The sequence below is a fragment of the Anthonomus grandis genome, chromosome 17, assembly GCF_022605725.1.
Source record: "Anthonomus grandis grandis chromosome 17, icAntGran1.3, whole genome shotgun sequence".
Classification (NCBI taxonomy): Eukaryota; Metazoa; Arthropoda; class Insecta; order Coleoptera; family Curculionidae; genus Anthonomus; species Anthonomus grandis.
The window spans coordinates 7,171,781-7,192,425 of record NC_065562.1 but is presented as its reverse complement, the minus strand read 5'-3'; the positions used below and the strand labels follow the sequence as shown (position 1 = coordinate 7,192,425).

Below are 20,645 nucleotides of genomic sequence, written 5' to 3'. Positions count from 1 at the left end.
TCCAATGGCCGCGTACTATCCAACCTAAAAACACTTGGTTTCTATGCCCCACCCTGCATATAATAATAAAATACATCTATAACTTACCCTCTGACTTATCGTGAGATACGTTATCAGGGTCTAGTTCTTCAGCATTCATAAATGTGTTTATTCTCTTAACAGACACATAAGTCTAAAAATTGTTAATTATTAAAAATCGTCCTAGTCTTCAAAGTTGTTTAACATGTCACCTACCCTTTGAGGTTAGTGGAAATTAAACGTTAAAATAATAATGATAAAGGCATGATAGTTAATAAAAAAATATGTAAAATATTTGAAAGCCTTTTTAATTTAAACTGGAAAACTATTATTCATATGCTGGTTTGGACATTGAAATACCTCTGCAACATAATTTGTAACCTGGTGATCTTGTGTATTGTAGTCCAGTAAATGAGGAGAACAAACCACTAACCACTAACCTCAGAATTTTCTGAAAAGGAATTAGGTTTATTTCACCTTAAAAATTATGCACTAAATATCCCTGATGTATGATTTTGATTTTCAAGGAGTCAAAACCACTCCGAAAGCTAAAAAATTACAAAATTAACACACTCATTAGCACATTAAAACACTCCTTAACTGGCCCTATATCTTTAATTCAATGCATATTGGATTGAATGATCAGATTATGATATATTGAAATCCCCAAAAGTCTCAATAAAGAATCGGTCTCATTTATTATCGTTAATATTTTGAAACACACTAAAATATTGTTGTGTTAAAAGTATTAGCGCCAAAGAATTTGTATTAGGTAAGTTTTTTTGTTGTGTTTGAGTAATTTGACATGACCTATGATTAATGTACTTTATGAATACTAAAAAATAATGAAGATAACTTTAAGTTTTAAGGCCGCAAGGACTGTCAATATTTTGTAGCGCGTAGGGTAAGATGACATAGTAACTGATGATGACATGGTAAGATGGAAACTATCAACCAAAGTTTATACGTCATTCTTGGTCAAAGGAAGGCATGGCGACGGCCATTCAAAGCGTCACAGAAAACAAGATGGAGTGGCTAAAGGCCTCTAAAGCATTCAACGTGCACATACTTAATCGTCACTTAAGAATGTTCCTGTAAATTTTGGTCATTTCAAGCCTACTTTTAAGGTGGCCACAGAATAGCGATTAGTAAAGCATATCGTCACCGTCATATAAAAAGTGCCAAGTCCAAAAAGGTAAATTTTACAGGGGCCAGGAAAACCATTTAAAACTAAGATATTTTTGCTATTCGATTTACTCTTCTTTAATTTTACGTGATAAGTCCTTAATATATGTGGATTTTTAATAAAACCAATGTACTCTCATTCGCTATTTCGTCACGTTCTTTCGACAATTTAATATTTTATTTTGATTTTAATCATATTTTGTGTTTAAATTAATAATACCTAACTAATATACAAAAATAATAAATAAAAGAAGTAAAAAAATTAAAATATAATAGATTCACATATAATTTCAATTGATCCTTCAGATTTATATTTTAGGGCTCTTATGTCCCGAAGCTCGGGATCGCCTTTTTTATACGCAGGGCGGAGATGTTGTTAAAAAAAATGAAGTTTACAAAAATCTTTTAAAGAACTGTGATTTAAACATTGAACCTCATAGGTTTTTGGAATTTTTCTGGCAGTTTTTGCGTAATAAACGTAGACTGCTGGTTATAACTCTACCAGAAATCCTTGTTTCAACAGAGCAGTGCATAGAATAGCACTCCATTGGCCTTTTTCTAAGTATTTTTTAATAATGCAGATATATTTTTGACGTGCCAAGTTTAAAAAGGCATTAGCCAAAATGGGGTTGCCATTTTGTGCACCGCATCCATACTTAAAAGAATTATATTACACATATCAGTTTGTTATCTGAATCAAAAGTGGGCAATTTTTTTTAAACCTTTGATATAAACATTGAAAGCGCGGACTTAGGTAATATTCATGTTAACGTAGAAACCGGTGGACTTGCGCACGTTTTATTTGGGCGTATTGTGGCTCCACCTACCAACGAAAGTTCAAATCGTTGATACCAAATTATACATATTTAAGTGCTTAAAAAGATGGCGCTAATATCTCGATTTCTGAAAAAATTGGACTTACGCAGTTTTCGTATGACAGTGACGATAAACTATCTAGGTAATAAAAAGCAGGCTGGGATTGGTTAAAAAGGTTTTGAACAGCAACCCTGCCATCTCGTTGACGGTTTCTCACTTCCTCCGCAAGAGCTTTAATTAAACCTTAGGTGATGAAGTTTTTCTCACGAAAACAACATGGACGAATTGGGCCTAGGCACCGACCAAAATGTACCGAAAAATGTTGTCCAGAAGGGAAAAAACAGGTTGGTGCATTAACAAGTCTCTGTCGCTGTATGTGCTGCTGGCCATTTTGTTCCGCCTGCCATGATTATCCCAAGAGAAAACTATAAACTCGAATACTTTGATGGTGCACTGCCAGGAACTTTGCAGCTATGCTATGTGTTACATGGTTGGTGACTTATTTATCAAATGAATGACACATTTCGTCAGATCTACTGCTTGCAATACTACAAACCTACAAGCTATTCTAATCCTCGAGGGCGACAGTAGCCACAAGAACCTAGAGGCTGTGGTGTTTGAAGGCCAATGAAGTCATATTGCTGTCTGCGCCGCATTGCACCCATCGGATGCAACCACTTGCCATTTTTGAACCACTGGATTCATACTACAACAGAGAGACGAGCACCTGCCTAAACGCTAATCTTGGTGCTGTAGGACTATACCAAATCACAAGTCTTTTTGGGAGAACAAGTGCTGTCACAAGTCGTTGGAAATATGACGAGTGGACTTGAAAAAATCGGAATTTATCCGTTGAACCCACATGTTTTTCCGGATCATTTGTTTCTGCCCACCAAGTAACTGATAATATGATTGAGAGAGAAGCAAAAGGATGAAGATATTCCTGGAACTGCTGTTTCGGGCCCAGCACATTATACAATTAAACCAATACCGGTTCAGCGTGATTGCAAGTCATTACTAGTTCGTCAACCACCCATGACATGCTAAATTATATTTCTCCACTTCCGAAAGCGAGGGCTGCGGGGCGAGCAAGAAGCACGAAGAGCAAAATTAGTGGCTATCAGATTCTGATAAGTTCTCCTTATATGGACGAAGTTAAAGACCAAGCCCAAAACAAACAAAAAAAATCGCAAAAGCGTTGGAGTTCGAGATCAGGTGAAGCGAATTATCTTTCAATGCCGAACCTAATGAAGCGTTTACGCAGAACGCTGATGATGGCTCGGATTCTGCATGCCTTTATTGCAAAGAATTATATAGTAAATCGAAGTCAGGAGAGCACTTGGAATGCTGCCAATTATATAAGCGATGGTGCCATATTCTTTGTACTGGCGTTTTACCAAAAGGTAAGATCTTTAACTGTGAATTGTGCACCGATAATTAGATATCTCAACTTAGACGTATATCTGTCATCTGACCCACCATGAACATGATGTTTTCGTTTTTTTTCCAATTATTGAATTTTCTTTAGGATCAGGATGCACTTTGTTTTGATGTTGCTTTGTAAATAAACGTTTTTAATACGTAAGTATAGGTTCACACTGATTGCTATGCAATGCCATTCTACGCTAGACACATTAGAACAAACATTAAGAAATTTATGCGGCTGTTAATTTATACCGTTCGCTAGTGTGAGTGAAGGAATGCGATGCGATGAACAACTTAGTTGTGCGATACCAAAAACAAACTTGTTTGTTTTCGTAGCTCAACTCGCACGGTATCGCCAGAGGTATCGCTGCAGAAATAATTAAATATGGATACCGAAAATCAACAATTAGTATCCAAACATTGTGGAATCCACCTTCAAAACAATACCATAATAGAGACATTACTAATAAATTCTGGAGTGAAGTAGCTAGAGACATAAACTCAACAAGTAAGTAAAATAATAAAAATCATATGAGTATTTGGAAGTATTTTACTTTATCCATTGTCTTATTTTAAATAAAAACTATATTCGGTAATTATTGTTTCGTGTAAATTCGTTAGTCAAAAAATAGTTCGAAAATAACAAATAATTTAAAATAGATAATTTAAAATTTTACATCCCCCTTAGATATAAGGGAGAAGGGTTAAATTTAAAAAATGATGTATATCGTTTTACAGGTTTTTGGAGCCCGAGCACCCAATTGTACTATGAGTTTTTCGATATAACATTATTTAACCGAGTAACTTGTTGCTTTAAAAAAGTCGAATAAAATTCATGTGGAAATATTAATTCAACTGATTCAAAAAAATATGATTAGAAATATATGTATGTCTAATCACAATTATGTATTGCTAACGAAAAGAGAATAAAAATCTAAATCGATAATTTCTTCTTTAACGTCGACCAATTCTATGTTAGCTGCAGATTTTGACATTGCAAATCTATAACCTAATAAAATACCTATAGTTTAATTTAAAAAGAAATTATTTGTTTTCTTTTGTAAACATTTAGTTTTTTTACTCATCTTAGTATAATTACAAGTTCCATTACTCCTATGTCTCCTCCAGTTTTTTGCTTTTTTCTGTAAATGCGGTAAAATTACCTTCAAAATATAGTAAAATATTTGTCGTGACATATACGAAAGTACGCGTGAAATTTAGCAGAATGTTCTTTTAATTCTTTAAAAAGATGATGAAACTTTCCATACGTTTGCCTATTTTGGTTACGTTATATATCCATAATCTTTTACGTTTACACCTCGCCTTAATAAACATATATTTTATTTGATGTATTTTTGATTTCGATGTATTTTCCAAAAGTAAATATTTATGGAAAAAATTATCATTCACCAGTGAAAATTAAAATGCAACTGATAGAAGTGCAGTAGCAGCACTGTATGTGAACACCTTTGATTTACAAGCAAGCGATGCTGGCGGATTATAGCATCGCCTAGCGTAGCACATCATCGCATAGCAATCAGTGTGAACTTACAATTACCGTAGATTTATTTTATATCATCTTTGAATTTTAAAATATTTGCCTTAAAACAAAAAGTATATCATCTTAAGCACAATTTCCCTATATCAATCGTTTTACAAAAAAGGTGCCTCTATAGCTAAACATAAGACCTATAATATTTGTATCCCCGGTAATGAGACTAAAAAGCGTCAAAACACAGTTGGTTAAGCATAAAAAAGTGGGTTTTAAAAAACCTTATTATTGTATAAGAAGTCAGCTTTCTTAACCACATTTTAAGCAACATTTACGAACCCATGCTGGAGGAAGGATTCGAGGTCATGACAGAAAAATATATTTAATAAAAGCGGAACTCACAACTTATGGAGTGAGTTGTGAGTTCCGCTTTTATTAAATATATTTTTTTTTAAGAGATGCAGAGAGATCTATTAAACCTTTAAATTTTTATCTGTCCTTTCTTTTCAAGCTATCGCATGAATAGCGGTCAACGCAGCAAACGGTCTTGCTGCAAAAGTCTTGCTGCAAGGTTGTAGGTTCAAATCTCGATAGTTCCTTTTTACTTTTTTATTATTTTCTTGTATTCAAGCTCTATGTTATTGTTTTTTACATATTTGTGACGTCAGTTTTTTAAACTTATATTTTACCGTTCAGTGTGTGTGTATATTTGACCCAGTCGGGCGTGTTTTTAACCTTCTTGAGGTATACTTTTTGTTTTATTTTAAGGTCTTTTTGTAATTTTATTTGGTTTTGTTTACATTATTTTTTAGGTCTGATGATCTTAGAAGCGAAACAAAATTAAAGAAATTTTTTTTTGAGACCGAGACTTTGTGTTGTTTTCCTTTGATTTATTTACATCAGGGTCTCTTTGAGAATATGCACGACTTCTTTTAATCTGATATGAAAACCAACATTTACTTCAATAAATCAGAAAATGTTGAAGAATCAAAAAATAGAATAAGATTTTTCTTTTTATTATAATTCAAGGGGTTATTACTTTCAGCAGGGAAATATTTCATTGTCCAAACAGGTAATATGATGTTAACTTCTAAAATTACAATTTTTTTAATCTCAGTAGTTTAAACTAAATAGCTAAATATACCAAAAATTATATTTATAACATGATTTCATTGTAATAGGAAACGAATATTCTACCAAATGTATTTGATATTAAAAATGGATTTTTTTAAAGGGGCTCTTCTTAATAAACTATAAATTATTTTTGGATTAATAAAATTTACATTTACTTTGGTTTTTTTATTTGGACTGCCTTTCAAAATGAATGCTGCTTGCTGTAAAGGAGATACCCTAACTTCCATATTTTATTTTTGTTTATTTAAAAGCTACTAAAGTATAGTTTTGTCACGTATAGTACCTATACCTTGGTGGCTTTTTAAGCAGATTATTGAACATAATATTTATGATGTACGGCTTGTACCACAAAATAAAACTTAGTTATCTCTAAATGAAAATTATAATTTAGGCATGTTTATTATATACCAATAAAAAAGCTGCCTGACAGCTACATCAGTCCTTTAGTATTCAAAATCTTATTAGCTGAAATTAATAATAACCAGATATAATCCATAGCCAGAAACCATTCACCGTATCTGCATTAAATTATTATTAAATTATGCATAGTTAAGATATAATTTTTGGTATTTTATAAAATGAAAAAGGATGAAATGCTTACTTGAACCATGCTGGATATCATCATGGGCAATATGCTGAGAGGAAACCTTAAAAGATTGAAAAGCGCAATAGAAACGTATACTTTCTGAGGGTCAAGTATATTTTTGGGATCCACTAATACATAAGTAGCAAAACTGACCAGTGACACCTAGGACATGCAATAGAAAAAGAAACTAAATCTACAGATTGTTTAAAATGGTTTAAATGGTATTATTTACTGGTATTTAAATGTTTACTATTCTGATTTATTCGAAGGTACATGAGAAGCTTAAGTTTTATTTAACCTGTGCTTAATTAGCACCTTACTGAAACATACTGGCTGGTTCACTTTTTCTAGAAGCGCAAGAGTTGGTAAATACTAAACCTTGATAGGAGTTTGATTATTGTATCTAACATTTTATGTGAAAAAAAACATCCAAGAACCAAAAGAGAATATAGAAATTTAATTATTATTCCGCGAAATAAGCGAAGAAATTTTATAAAAAAATATGTTCGACTAGAAAATGCGTTTCTATAAATGTTGGATGTTGAATAGTTGAATGAAAGAGCAATAAATCACACAGAAATACAAATAATTATTAAAAACAACAGATTTAATGCAAGTTTTGCATAGAAAGTTTTAACATTTTCTTTAAGGGTTGTGAAGAAAGTTAGGATCAAAATAGAGTCTATTTGGGTATACAAGATATTTTTGAAGCCCAGTTCTAGTATTCAAAGTTCTTTTTATTTTACTTAAAATAAATCAGTCAACTATTTGGTGATTGTGTCTAACTCAAGTTCTCTTTCACTTATACAATTCAAAATCCAATAAAAACTCGGTACATCTTCTAGATATCAGTGAAAAACTTTCCAAGGTTAGATCAGCCCTCCTTAATAAATAAACATTTAAATACTGGCAACTACTCTGACCAGTAGACGTTAATAAATTAACTACTATACAGCCACCTATGTTCGAAATAATAAAGAAAATGGGGCGTTAATAGTCGTGAATGCGTTCGAGATAGGTGTTGAACAAGAGCCTCTCCTCCTATTTAATAGAGAACTCTTGTTTACCTCGATGACATACACCAATAGCAGAGGTAGTAGGCCCATTGGCATACTCATGAGGGCAAAAAGACTTAGAGATTTGAAAGCTATTTCTGGTGTTAGGATGTTTTCCTTGCTGCTTAAAACGAACGACGTAAACGTTGATAAAACTACCTGTATAAAAATTAAAACTAAGAACAAAAAATACAAAAGTTGTAAGCAGTTCAATGTGTTAAACACTAAGTTTTTTGATCGTCGTAAATAACTTTAGTAAATATTTTATAAAAAAAATAATGATAATAAATTGAAGATTGATGTATTGAGATTTTAAATATGTAAAGAATAAAGCGACTATCTCACTCCAACTAAGTAAGATCAATAACCTAAGTTGCTACTAAATGTGAGAGTGTTTTAAACTAAATAATTAAACTAAATAAAATTAATTTTCCTAATTGTAGTACAAACAACGTTAGACATACACTCGTAGTACCAACAATGAGGAAAAAAAATACTTACAATTTAAAATTTTGGACTTAGGGTACTTGGACTTTAGGTACGGGACATCACATAATACATATGTTTTTTACATCCCAGTAAAAAAATTCAGCTCTTTTCAGTCTAAGAAGTGCATTATATACACATACACTTCTTATCAGTAGATAATTTTTTTATTAGGATAAACTATATTTTAATAATATTGTTTGTATCCATGTATTGTCTGAGGTCCCGTACGTAAAAGTTTTCCGTATAAAGGTTCATTTTAAATCTGTTTTTTGACTTGCGTTCAAAATTTAAAGTTGTAAGTATTTTTTTCTCGTTGTTGTAATATCCGTCTTTCCTTTGGTTTTCGTTGGTATTATAAGTGTATGTTTAAGGTTGTTTGCACTACAATTAAGAAAATCAATTTTCTTTAGTTTAAATTTAAATTATACAATTTTTTTTGTTGTCCTAATTAATATTGTATTTTAGCGCCCTGAAGATGCAAATATATTTTGCGTAACGTCGGTAAGTTTAAACAGGATTGGACTTTTATTTTATTAATCCCTAAACTCAACAACATTACAAACGATATAGTTTTAGGTTAGTTTTAAACTGAATAAAGTTAAAAAAATATTGAGTAAAAAAACAGTAGTAAAAAATGTACCGGGTATCCTACTAAGATTATTTCTCGGCAAATTCTCTGGATGTATGACCTGCGGAACAAAAGATTATCATCCAAGAGACCATGAGAATAAGCTAGAAATTATTTTCCATTTTATAGAACAGCTGTATTAATTAATAATGACTCATAATCTTCAGCAAATTTTAATTATTTTATAACTCCGGATTGGATAATACGAATCAAACGGGTTGGATCTCTTTAAAAGACATATTTCATCTTATAAATAATATCAACATACAAGTTCTCAGTCGTCATAGAAGTTGCCACTTTTATCGGCTGTGTTAGGAACTTGAAACTAATTTCTAACAATTTTTCATGGCCTCTTTGACAATAATTATTTTTTTCTGCAGATCAATACTTCTCGAGATTCAGCCGAAAGTTGTTCTTAATGGCACATATTTAATCGTCTCGATCCTTTTATTGCATCAGCATTGAAGCATATTACAGTCTTTTTACTGTTATACCGTCTTTTTACGACTCTACACAAGGCGAGTCATCAGGAACCGCACCGATCGATTGTGGGAAAACTGTAATTAGGAAATATTTGACAATATACTAAAATTGAGAAAGGCAAGTCCGCTAAAATATTTTCAAGATGATGCACTTTCGGTTATACCAATAGTAGGTGTCAACTTCGTTATTTTGGAATAGAATACTCGATATATTATTATATTTTTGAATTCTACATAAGAATTTAAATACTTTTTGTGTATATTTCGAAAATTGTCAGTTTATGAAATATTTGCAATTCATAATTTTTTTATCGTATAGGGTTTCTAAATTATATCAGTTGGCCATGCTGGCGTGGCTTTAGGAAGCAATAAAGTAATGCAATATTGTCACTACTTGTCATTTGTAAATTGTCAATAATAAATTATGGCGAGACGATCAAATTACACATAGGAAGATTATTTAAATGTATTTATTATTTTCGAAGAATGTAACGAAGTACTGTAAAAAATTATACAAAATTTCAAGAATTCGTGCGAGCAAGAGTGCAGAAAAATAAATCAGTAGTTAATTATGAAAATATTGAAATTGCAATTTTGGGATATTTTGCGGCATACCCAAATATATCTACTATATTATATGCGTATTTATAGACAAGTAGCATTACAATCCGACGTATCCCAGTCATCATCCATATGTTTTTTCCATCGTTCAGCATCTTAAAGTGTTTTTGTCAGTCAAAATGTTTTTTTTTCTGAACGGATAAATAAATAAATCTGACGGATGAAGCAAAGTTAATGAAAAATAAGATTTTTAATCGACGACATTTCCATTATTGGTAGAGATTCCCAGTCATTTTCCCGAATGTCAGTTTTTCCAAATGACCATTTTCTCGAATTGCAATTGTCCCGAATGTTTTTTCTCGAACCACAATTTTTTTTTTCTGAAGCACCATTTTCCGAAATTACTAGGTGACCCCCCTAGAAGATTTCGTCCCAGAAGTACCCAATCTGACCTAGAGATAGCGGTAGTTGTTTGAAAAATATCACTGTATTAGAAAGTACACAATCTATAAACCAGCTCACAAATACGTTATTGCAATGGTTAAAATTAACGAATCAAAGCTCAAGCAACCCTATTTCCCAGATTTAGCCCTGTCTGATTATTTTCTGTTTTCAAACTTCAAAAAATAGCTGAGAAGTCAGATAGTCAAGGATTTTCCAACGGTGAAGAAGTGATATCGGCAGTTAATGACTATTTTTGAGGAGCAAGACAGTTCTTATTATAAAAGGGTATCGAATTTATTCAACACCGCGTTCAAAAATTTGTGTATTTCCTTTATTAGGTCGGGTACTTGTCGGACCACTCTCGTAGATTAGGCGTTTTTCTTTAAATAATAATCATTGGATGGAAGTATTGAATAATACAACTCAACCGTGAATACATTTTATTACGGGATAAAATACTATTATTCGAGAAAAATAGTTGTTTGGGAGAAATAACATTTGGTAAAATGGTTTCGAGAAAAAAGTATTTAGGGAAACGATCGTTCGGATTGTTCAGCAGAAAAATTAATTGTTGGAGAAAATAAACATTCGGAAAAAATGACTGCGGTACAGTAGTAGTATTCGGGAAAATGACAATTCTTGAATCGGCATTCGGAAAACGGGCGAAAATGGAGCGACACAAATGTGCGCTCAAGAGTCTTGGTAATTTGATGTTTATTGTGCTATAAGAAATAACAGCATCGTGGCCTTATATTTTTATGAAGACAATTTAACTGATAGGTAAAGACTGGAATTCTTCTAATTATAAAACATGTCATTTAATAATTTCTAAGTAAGCGTTATCGTAACATATTGCACAACTTTGAAATCTACCCAGAAAATTCTCCACTGGCTGATCTATTCCTCCACATAACGGCCATTTGATCAATCGGCATCTCGGCAAGGAATCCGAACAAAATATGACAAAGGATTCCTTATAGGAAAAATTGATAATTATTGTATCTGCAAACGTTATCTTGGACATAAAAACTTAAATGTCAAAAAAGGTAAAATTTAGATATAGAACATTATACACAAAAAGTATTTAGATTCTAATGTATAATATATAGTGTTCCATTTAAAAAAAGAAAGTTGACACCTACTTCCGGTATAACCGGATTTTTGAAAATATTTTAGCCGAGTTGCCATCGATTGTATACTGTGAAATTTTCAGACTTTTCCTAATTAAAGTTTCCCCACAAACAATCGATGCGGTTCCTGGAGACTCACCCTGTATAGATGCAAGGACATAATATTACCATATAATATAATTTAAATTTAATGTTAATTCGCCTGGTCATAATACAATTTTTTTTTAAACTATATATTTTTTAGATTAACCCAAGGAGACTACAGGATGGAGACTGATCTGTATGCTAAATGTTTGTACCCAAAAATGAACGATAACTAGTTTCAGAAGGTAGCCACATCGGCGCTGTTAGTCAAAGTTGTTTGGTTGAAGTGTCTCTCACTCTGATTGGCTCAACCCACCTTTTGACTTGCTATTGTTTGCCAAACAGTAATATTAACTACAAGGATAGAATACTGTCACTGCCAGAGTACCCAATCAGAGCGAGCTGCACTTCTAACCAACAGTGCCGAGGTGGCTACTTGGCGAACCCAGTTATTGTTCAATTTTGCGTACGCGTTATCTCAATTGGGAAGCGCGGAGATCCGCCTCCTTGGATTAACCATTAAAATCTGGAATACGATTCAGAAAAATATTAACATATAGGGTTTTTAAAATAACCTCTTTGGAAAACTTAATTTACAATTAAAAAAATATGGGGTTGCCTAGATATAGAGCACGCAAGCTCAGAAAAAAAAATCATTAAATATAGCTCTCATTCCTTAAGGTTACATTCCACTTGATCCAACTATATTAAAAATAAAAAGTATTTGATTAATAAAATTTTTGCCTGTAAAAATATTGTTACATTGTAATAATAAGGTAAGATATTAAAAGTAAAATTACATTGCAACTAAAAATAAATAAAAAAAACACTTACCAAAAACGGTGCGCAGGACCAAATAAACGAAGTACCTGCGTTTAAATATGCAGCTTCTTTCAAAACTTTTATTTCTTTATCCCTTATCTTCAAAACTTGCGCTTCGAAACTGGGCTCCCATGCATAGAGTTTCAATACCTTGATCCCTCCAAGAAGCTCGTTCATAAGCTTGACTCTTTCATCTTTGTTTTTCATCTGCTTAATTTGTAACGTTTTCGACTTATTTGCAATAAAACCATTTATTGGGATTAAAATTATCATCACAGCTAAACCTGCAAGTACTGAGGGACCAAGTTCTTGCCATAAGAAGTACATAGCTAAACAGATCTGAAGCGGAGCTGACCAAATCATATTGATGTAAGCAGTTATGTCCATGAATTTTTGGGCGTCCACTGCCATGAGATTCACAATTTCTCCTAAAAAACATTAATACAAGGTATAATGGTCGATTATACTGATGTTACGTACAAGCCATTCACTCGAATTATTAGCTTAAAAGAAAAACTGAACCTTTATCAGACCGGGGAAACATGCTGGGTTTCGACCACACTCAGAAAATTTATGCGTTTTAAATTGCACAACAAATCACGTTAAAATAATTAAGTTGATCTGCTTAATTTAATTAATTAGAAGTATTTATTTCATAAACGTTCGCTAATGATATGATGTTGATTTGAATACATAATAAAAATGTAATTATTTAAAATTAAGGGAATTTTCTTTTCTTTGATATCTAATATTACTTCTTTTTAAATTAAATATTATCACATATAATTTAAAAGAACCACATTTAAAATAAATCAGCATTGCTAAATTGGTTTACTTGTCTTCTGACATTAACAGGGCGGCGATACAATCAAATATACACATTTTTATTTTAATTTGCTTTTCTGAAAAGTTTACTAGTATTTCCCTTTAAATCAATTATTAGCGGATATATGATTTAAAAGAACCACATTTGAATCAAACAGCAATGCTTTATTATATGAAAATGTTTTCCCCGTCTGCTTATATCAATAAGATCCTTTTAATTTTATGTGAACATTTTTATTTTAAGAGCGAGAAGATATTGTTTCTATAAGATTCGCTAACATTTTAAAAACACTGCGGCGAATTTTACCCGCGTGACCTAATACTGTCCAATAGAAACTCGATGCAGTCGCCATCCTGGTCATTGGTCAACGCTGACTGTCAGCATGCATATCAGAAAGCCGCTGTTGGCGTCTATGTGCATTTCGACAATGGTGTCCGGTGTCCGCGTGAGCGTGTAGTGTAAATAAAAGTGGTGCATACAGTTTACAGGTATTTACAATGTCCTTTAATATTGTTAACACGTGAGAATTGAGAAATTTGCAAGGCGGTTACATATTCCCTTAGCGATAATATGGCAGAGCCACCAAGCATTATCCTGGCAAATGGCGATAACACTGAACCCGGCATTCTCGCCGAACCTGGTGTTTTCGACGAAGCCGGCGACGGCGGCGTTAACACCAAAGGCGGCGTTGTTATCTTAAATTTGACACTTGATGAACTAAATAATTCGAGCCTAGGTTTAACACGTCAAGTTTTGCTAGAGGCGGGTTCAGCTGAGAAATTAGAGGAAACAGATGTTGACCTTGATCGGCTACAAACATTGCTAGAAAGCTGGAATCTATTGCAACTTTTACCAATACTAAAAGGTAATTATGAAGAAAATATTATTGAGACCTATTTTAACAATGTTATTTTTACAATTTATTCATTATTTTAGATTGCGGGGTAACGTACAGAAGCTTAATTTATCTGTCTGTATTATACTTATGTTAATGTAAAAAATATTTTTATTTGTCAATAATACCATGATATTGTAAGGTACACTTAACGTTTGTCGATAGAGAAGAATATTTAGTTGTTAGTTTGTTTTTAAACTTTTACTGGATTTGTGTATCGAAGTTTACCAGTAAAAGACTATAAACACAGATATAACTAGCTAACGCAACAGGTAAATACTCCAATAGTAAAAATGCGGGCTCCGAAATGTCAGCCGGCTTTTTGAGCGGGCTGACCATCGAGGAATTACGCAGCCCTTGTTGTCAAGTTTAGGTGAAGCAGGCAGCAGAACGCGGTCAGCCGAGTAAAAGTTTAAATAAATAGGGCGCTTTTTGGGACTTAAAGGTAGTTTGACTTTGCCGTTGTGGTTAAGTGCTTTGCGCTGATCGAATGAGTTTCTTATTTGTGTTAATGCGTTGTTTTTTAATATTTAAGACTTTTATTATTTACCAAATTCCATGTTTTTCAATTAAAACATTATATTAAAATGATGGAGACTCTTCCAAAAAAACGACCTGGTGGTTCTAGATGTGAACATTTTAATTGTCGAAATTCACGAAGAAACTCTTCAATTAGAATGTTTAGGTTTCCAGTGAAAAGAAAGGATTTATGCGATAAATAGAAAATAAATTCTGGTAAGTAAATTTTATAATTACTCCCGACATTACTTTATTAAGATTTTTTTTTGCACTAAACTAAATTGAATTAACGCCTTTACCATTTTACTTAACTTAATTTTTTTTTTCTATTAAACTTTATTTTTAAATTTACCTTTACTTACGTTTTGCTAAACTAAATAATAGTTAAGAAAAAAATATAATGGTTAAGCAATAATAACAACTCAATTAACTCATGAGTACTTATACGACCAAAAAATGTATTTTTTGACATTTCAAATTGTTCAACAGTTACCCCAATATTTTTTTAAATTTTAAATAGATCATTTTAGTATATTTTTAAAGAAGATATACCATTCCATAATTATTATGACATGCAAGTCAATAGTTGATAGATTATTATTTAAAATAATTTAAAACTGATTTAAAACGATAAATATAATAGTGGTGGCATGGATAAGCACGTTAACGCATCTGTCAATATACGATTAAATAACCATATAAAAATATAGCTTTGATGCTGTTTTATTTTGTTTTGTTTGTCTTCCAAAACCTATTGAACCACTTTTTGGCAATTACTTAATTTTTTTAGTAGCAACCAAATAAGACAAAGACTTTTTAAAAGCAGCAATTCTGTCCCAATATTTTGATATATTTTTTCTCAAAAATCGGTCTAGAACTACCGTCCCAATACAAAACTCTAATTTAGCAAATTTTGCAATACTAAATAACTAAAAAAAAAGGTAATTAGGATGAAGATTTGAAGATCTTGTTTTCACGCGACGCTTCGTGTTTTGGCCACTACAATCAAATTCATATTGGCCCCATATTTATTTTTTGCATTTTTAAAACTGCTTTAATAATTTAACGTTATTTTTTCTCAATATTAACAATGCTTTTCCAAAAAATGAAAAACAATAAAAAAAAGCAAAAAGTTATCTTTTACTTGTCTTTTGGCTACCTTGAATCCCAAAAGTAAACAAATAATTTACTTTAATAATATTAGGATTTATAAATACAAAAATATTTTTTCTTTGCTTTATATAGGAAACGCTAAATTGGCTACATTTTCCGAAGAAACCCTACGCAATAAATACCTTTGTATGGATCACTTCACGAGTGAGGACTTTCGTACATCCAAGCAGTTTTACCTGAAAAAAGATGCCGTTCCCAGAAACTATGCGCTTAATGAAACCAGTCCTTTTGCTACTGACTGCCCAGATAGTTTAAAAGTGTTGACTCCAAAAAGAACATATGCAGAACTGGAAACATTACTACTCGAGTTTAGTCCAAAAAGTTCTTCAACAAAACGAAGAAAACATAATAACAGTGTAGAATCCGAGTTTGTCAGCAATTTATGGTCGTTACCAGACAAAATTGTGGCTCCAAGAAAATTAAAATTAATGGAAAAATTACACGTGTTACTAAAAAGAATAAGAATTTAAAAAAAATAATTTTTAGATTACACAGAAAAATACAAAAATCCAAACTTGCAATGTCGTCGCCCTTACCGCTTTTAAGTTTGTTATCTCCACGGGCAAACACTTTTGTTGAAATGCAATTAAGAGGTAAGAAACGTGTGATTTGGAATATATTCCTCCTGGAAATTTCCACTAGGATATTTTTTTCAAAAAATGCAGTCTAAAGAAAACTTAAAAAATATTATTTTGGCCGTTCTAACTGTTCTAGACAAAATGAGCTTTTTACCACTGGCCACGGTTTGTGATCAGGGTACCAATAATAGAGGCGCAATGAAACTGTTGAGTGTTACGGCAGAAAAGCCTTACTTTTATTTAAAAGAAAAAAAGATAATTTCTTTATATGATGTCCCTCATCTTTTCAAAAGCGTCAGGAATAACTGGCAGTCTTCAATAAGGTTTGAACTTTTAAATGAAAGTATCTGCTTTGATGTTATTAAAAAAATATAAGAAATTGACAAAGCATCTCAATCAGCCAGAATGCTTCCAAAAGTAACAGATAAGCATATAAATCCTGACGCCTTTAAAAAGATGTCCTGCAAATTGGCACTACAATTATTCTCAAATACTATGGCTGCACAAATCTTAAAGCCTCAAATTTTATAACCATCATGAACAATTTATTTGATGCTCTTAATAGCAAACGATTATATACTAAAAATCCTTATAACTGTGGAGTGAGTTTTAAAAACTCATTAGTTATAGATGTGTTGCAAAAGGGTAAACAGGTTTTTGAATCCATAATAAAAGTTGGCGAGGTTTTAAATAAAAAAACACAATTAAACGAAATATCCAAAAGTAAGCCACCATATTTTAAAAGGTTAGTTCAAACTATAAATGCCATAGAAATCCTTTATGCAGACCAAAAAAAAGAAAATATTTTTTTATTAACTAACAGATTAAACCAAGATTTTTTGGAAAATTTCTTTTCCTCAGCTGGACAAAGCGGTGGTTAAAATCTTAACCCAAACGGTCAGATCTTTTCGATTATTTTTTAGAATTAAAAGTGTAACAGATTTACTAACTCCTTCAAAATTATCCAATTGTGAGAATGATGTCGACAAACAATTAATTTTAAATAATATCCCTAAAAAAGAGGCACACCAAACAACATCGAAAAATAATATTGAAATTTTAGATTCCGAAAAAATTAATGACATTCCAACAGTTAAAGGCAAAGAGCCCATTATCAAATACCATGCTTTGGAAGAGTGTGCAAATTCATATTATGCCGGATACTTAGTTAGATAGAAAGTTTTGGAAAAATTTAATTGCAAAAATTGTTCCTCTATTTTAAAATCTGATTCTTATTTAACCGATCCATCCCAACTATTTATACTAAATAAGAATTACGGTGGCCACGAAAACAACTATCTGATAAGTTCTTCTGCAGATGTTACCAATGTTGTAGAAAAATGTATGTACATTTTTGCAAACGAGTTTGAAAAAATTAAGTATCAGGAATTTGTGGGTACCAAAATAAAAAAACAAAATTTTAACTAAAAATATGAAATGGTTGGGACCATCTGATCATAATTGTTACGAGCATAAGGTATTTTTGTTAACAAAACTTGTATATACTAATTTATATAAATTTTGTAAATGGAACCGAAAAAATTTGCACAATAAAACCCAAAAAATTAAAAATTTAAAACATAAATAATAAATAAAAAATAATAAATTATACAGCGCATTTCAGGTTAAAGGCACAAACTCTAACGGCAACTATTAGGTCTTGCAAAAAGAAAAGAAATTTACATTAACCTAGGCTCAGAGATGGTTCGATTTAAAAGTACAGGGGTGTTAAAAGAGAAAACAATTTTAATTGCACAAAAAAAAACGATACACTGATTTTTTTTTAATTAAAAATTATTACCGTAATCTGCAGTTATTTTCTAACAAAAATAACATTCTGGCTTTATTCTGCCAGCCAAACTGTTTTTGACTAAAAATAATAATTTATAATTTGCATTTCCACAACAAAAATGTAAATGCATATCCGTTCGGCGGTCATTTTTATACAAAACAAACTCATTAAGATTACGAAATAATGTTTATTTTTTAAAGGCATTTGTGAATTATAATTTTTGTATCGTTTTTTGTAACTTGAATTAAAATATACACTTTTTCGCTACGCCGCGTATTTCCAAAAGAAACAATTTTCAGATCTACGTAACTATATGAACTTTTTTTTGCAACATCACCTTTTGCCGTTAAACATTGTGCCTCAAACCTTAAATCACCCTATACAATTACATTTAATAATTTAGTATAGTTCGGTGCCAATTACTGTTTGTATGACATATTATTAACCTATTGTATACTTTCTTTAGTATAATATTACACAAATCTTGTTTATTTTTTAAGTCATTATTCGATTTTTAGTTTTAAGTTAAAACCTTAATATATTTTTGATTATCTTTACACTATAATTTTGCAAGGGTTTTAAGTGTAGTTCTTAGCTTTAAAAATATTTTCGTAACGCATGCCAAAGTAATAGTAAATAAAATGTTAGGTAGGTTAATAAATATAAAACAAAATTTGCTTTCTTTGATTCAGCATATCATCTTTACGTCTTTACTTAATATAAAATGATCACTTACTTAAATTTTGAACACTTACTAAACCACCATGCTAAAAGATTTATTGTGCCTCTTCTGTTATTTTGCCCATAAGTTTGTATTAAATAGGTAGTAATTTATAGTTTTGTATGTATTATAATGTGCTTTTATATACCTCCTATTCTAAGAAACTATACACGATATATAATTTTGTTTTTCTTTTGTAAATACTCCATGTACTTTATTGAAATATATATAAATGGTTTTCTTACACAGGCTTTTTGTATTAAATGCGGATTTATTATAACATACGGCATCGCTGCGCCGCATTTCAGTATATTTTATTAGGCGCTCGAGTTTCGGTCAGGTGCGACCGTCGATTTTACGGGGGACAAGCTTTGCTATTCGAATATTTATCTGTTGCGTTAGCTAGTTATATCTGTGCTATAAGATACGCCGATATAAATATAAGATAATTTATATTTTAAAAAAATTGTGTCGTAGTACACTAAATATTTGTCGACAAAAAAGAATACTTATTTGTTATTTACTTTTCAACTTACTAGATTTGTGTATCCCAGTGAAAGACTGATGGATACGTCTCATTGTTTTTGTTTTTTAGTTTAGAGTTCAATCTTGTTTTGATTATTTTTTAGACTGATGTTATTATAGGTTTACCTTATTTTTGTATATGCAAAATTATTAAAATATATATTTTTGTTATAAATTTAATGTTGATTTTATTTAAAATGTCAGTACTAATGCGCTTGAATTAAAGTCGGCTTAAACTTTAAACAGTAAGTAAAATACTAATATATTAATAAAAAGTTCATTTTAATTCATAAAGAAAACAATTTGATTTAAACTTACAAACAACTTATAATATTGCTGTAAGTTTTGAAATAAAAGGAACGTATTTTAAAACAAAAAAACGTAATTTAAAAACAAAAGGAAAGCCAAGGAAGTAAAATCATTTTCTCTTTAAATCAAAGGGATAGCATTTTTATTTCAAATCAAATTTACTTTTAAAATGTTATTATCGGCATTTAAATCTATACAGAACTATTATAAAAATAACAGTGTTTCATGTTCATTGAAATAGATAGGTCATTTCAATTGCTTAATGATATTTATTTACTTCAAATACCACAGTGTGACGTTTTAATAGGATTAACCAATTAGAATGACTATGAGCATGCTTACTTTAAAAATGCGTTTAAAATCATTAAACCTGTTATTAATTTAAATACAAACACTAATGAAGCAAAAACATATTGGATTTTAGTTGAATCATTATTTTTTTTTTTGATTTTACAATGATTTTTCTTCGAGTGCAGGTTATGACATCTCCATCTTGCCTAAAGAATTTAATAGAAAATTACATTGAATACAGTAAACCATTGGTCCTGATATTCGTGGACTTCGAAAAAGCCTTTGACACTATAAACCATCAGTTGTTAAACTCTAGAACCGACCTTCGATATCATAAAACCGGACGCAGCAAATAAAATTTACACAACAACAAATAAATAGAGGAGTTCGTTAAATATAAATGGTGAAAGCCTAATATAGAAAGCCTAATACATTTAAGATTTGGAGATGACAATCCTTTTGCTATTAATTAATCATCCTATTAGCAGATGGCTTCGATGTTATAAAGATGCTACAACAGATAATACCAGTAGTAATAACTTGCAATGCCTTTATTTTTTTAATTAAACACGACGTTTCGGTTGGTGTGTATCTCCAACAATCTATATCTGTATCAAGTGTGAACAGTGTACACTTAATAACGGTTGGAGATTGGACCCCCAGGA

At 31.2% G+C, this 20,645-nt stretch overlaps 1 protein-coding gene across 3 annotated transcripts in view; it reads right to left on the bottom strand.

The window, feature by feature from the left end:
• The window catches only part of LOC126746629 (multidrug resistance-associated protein 1), a 169,699-nt gene that overhangs the window by 81,372 nt on the left and 67,682 nt on the right, over window positions 1-20,645 (bottom strand). For 2 of the 3 annotated variants that reach the window (XM_050454958.1, XM_050454960.1), the window contains exons 7-9: window positions 12,364-12,779; window positions 6,672-6,818; window positions 88-172 (exon numbers count right to left, since the gene is read on the bottom strand). In XM_050454958.1, the coding sequence (XP_050310915.1) occupies window positions 88-172; window positions 6,672-6,818; window positions 12,364-12,779 (648 nt within the window). Of the gene's footprint in view, window positions 1-87; window positions 173-6,671; window positions 6,819-7,723; window positions 7,871-12,363; window positions 12,780-20,645 lie in introns of all 3 variants that reach the window. The other variant, XM_050454959.1, reaches the window with a different exon arrangement.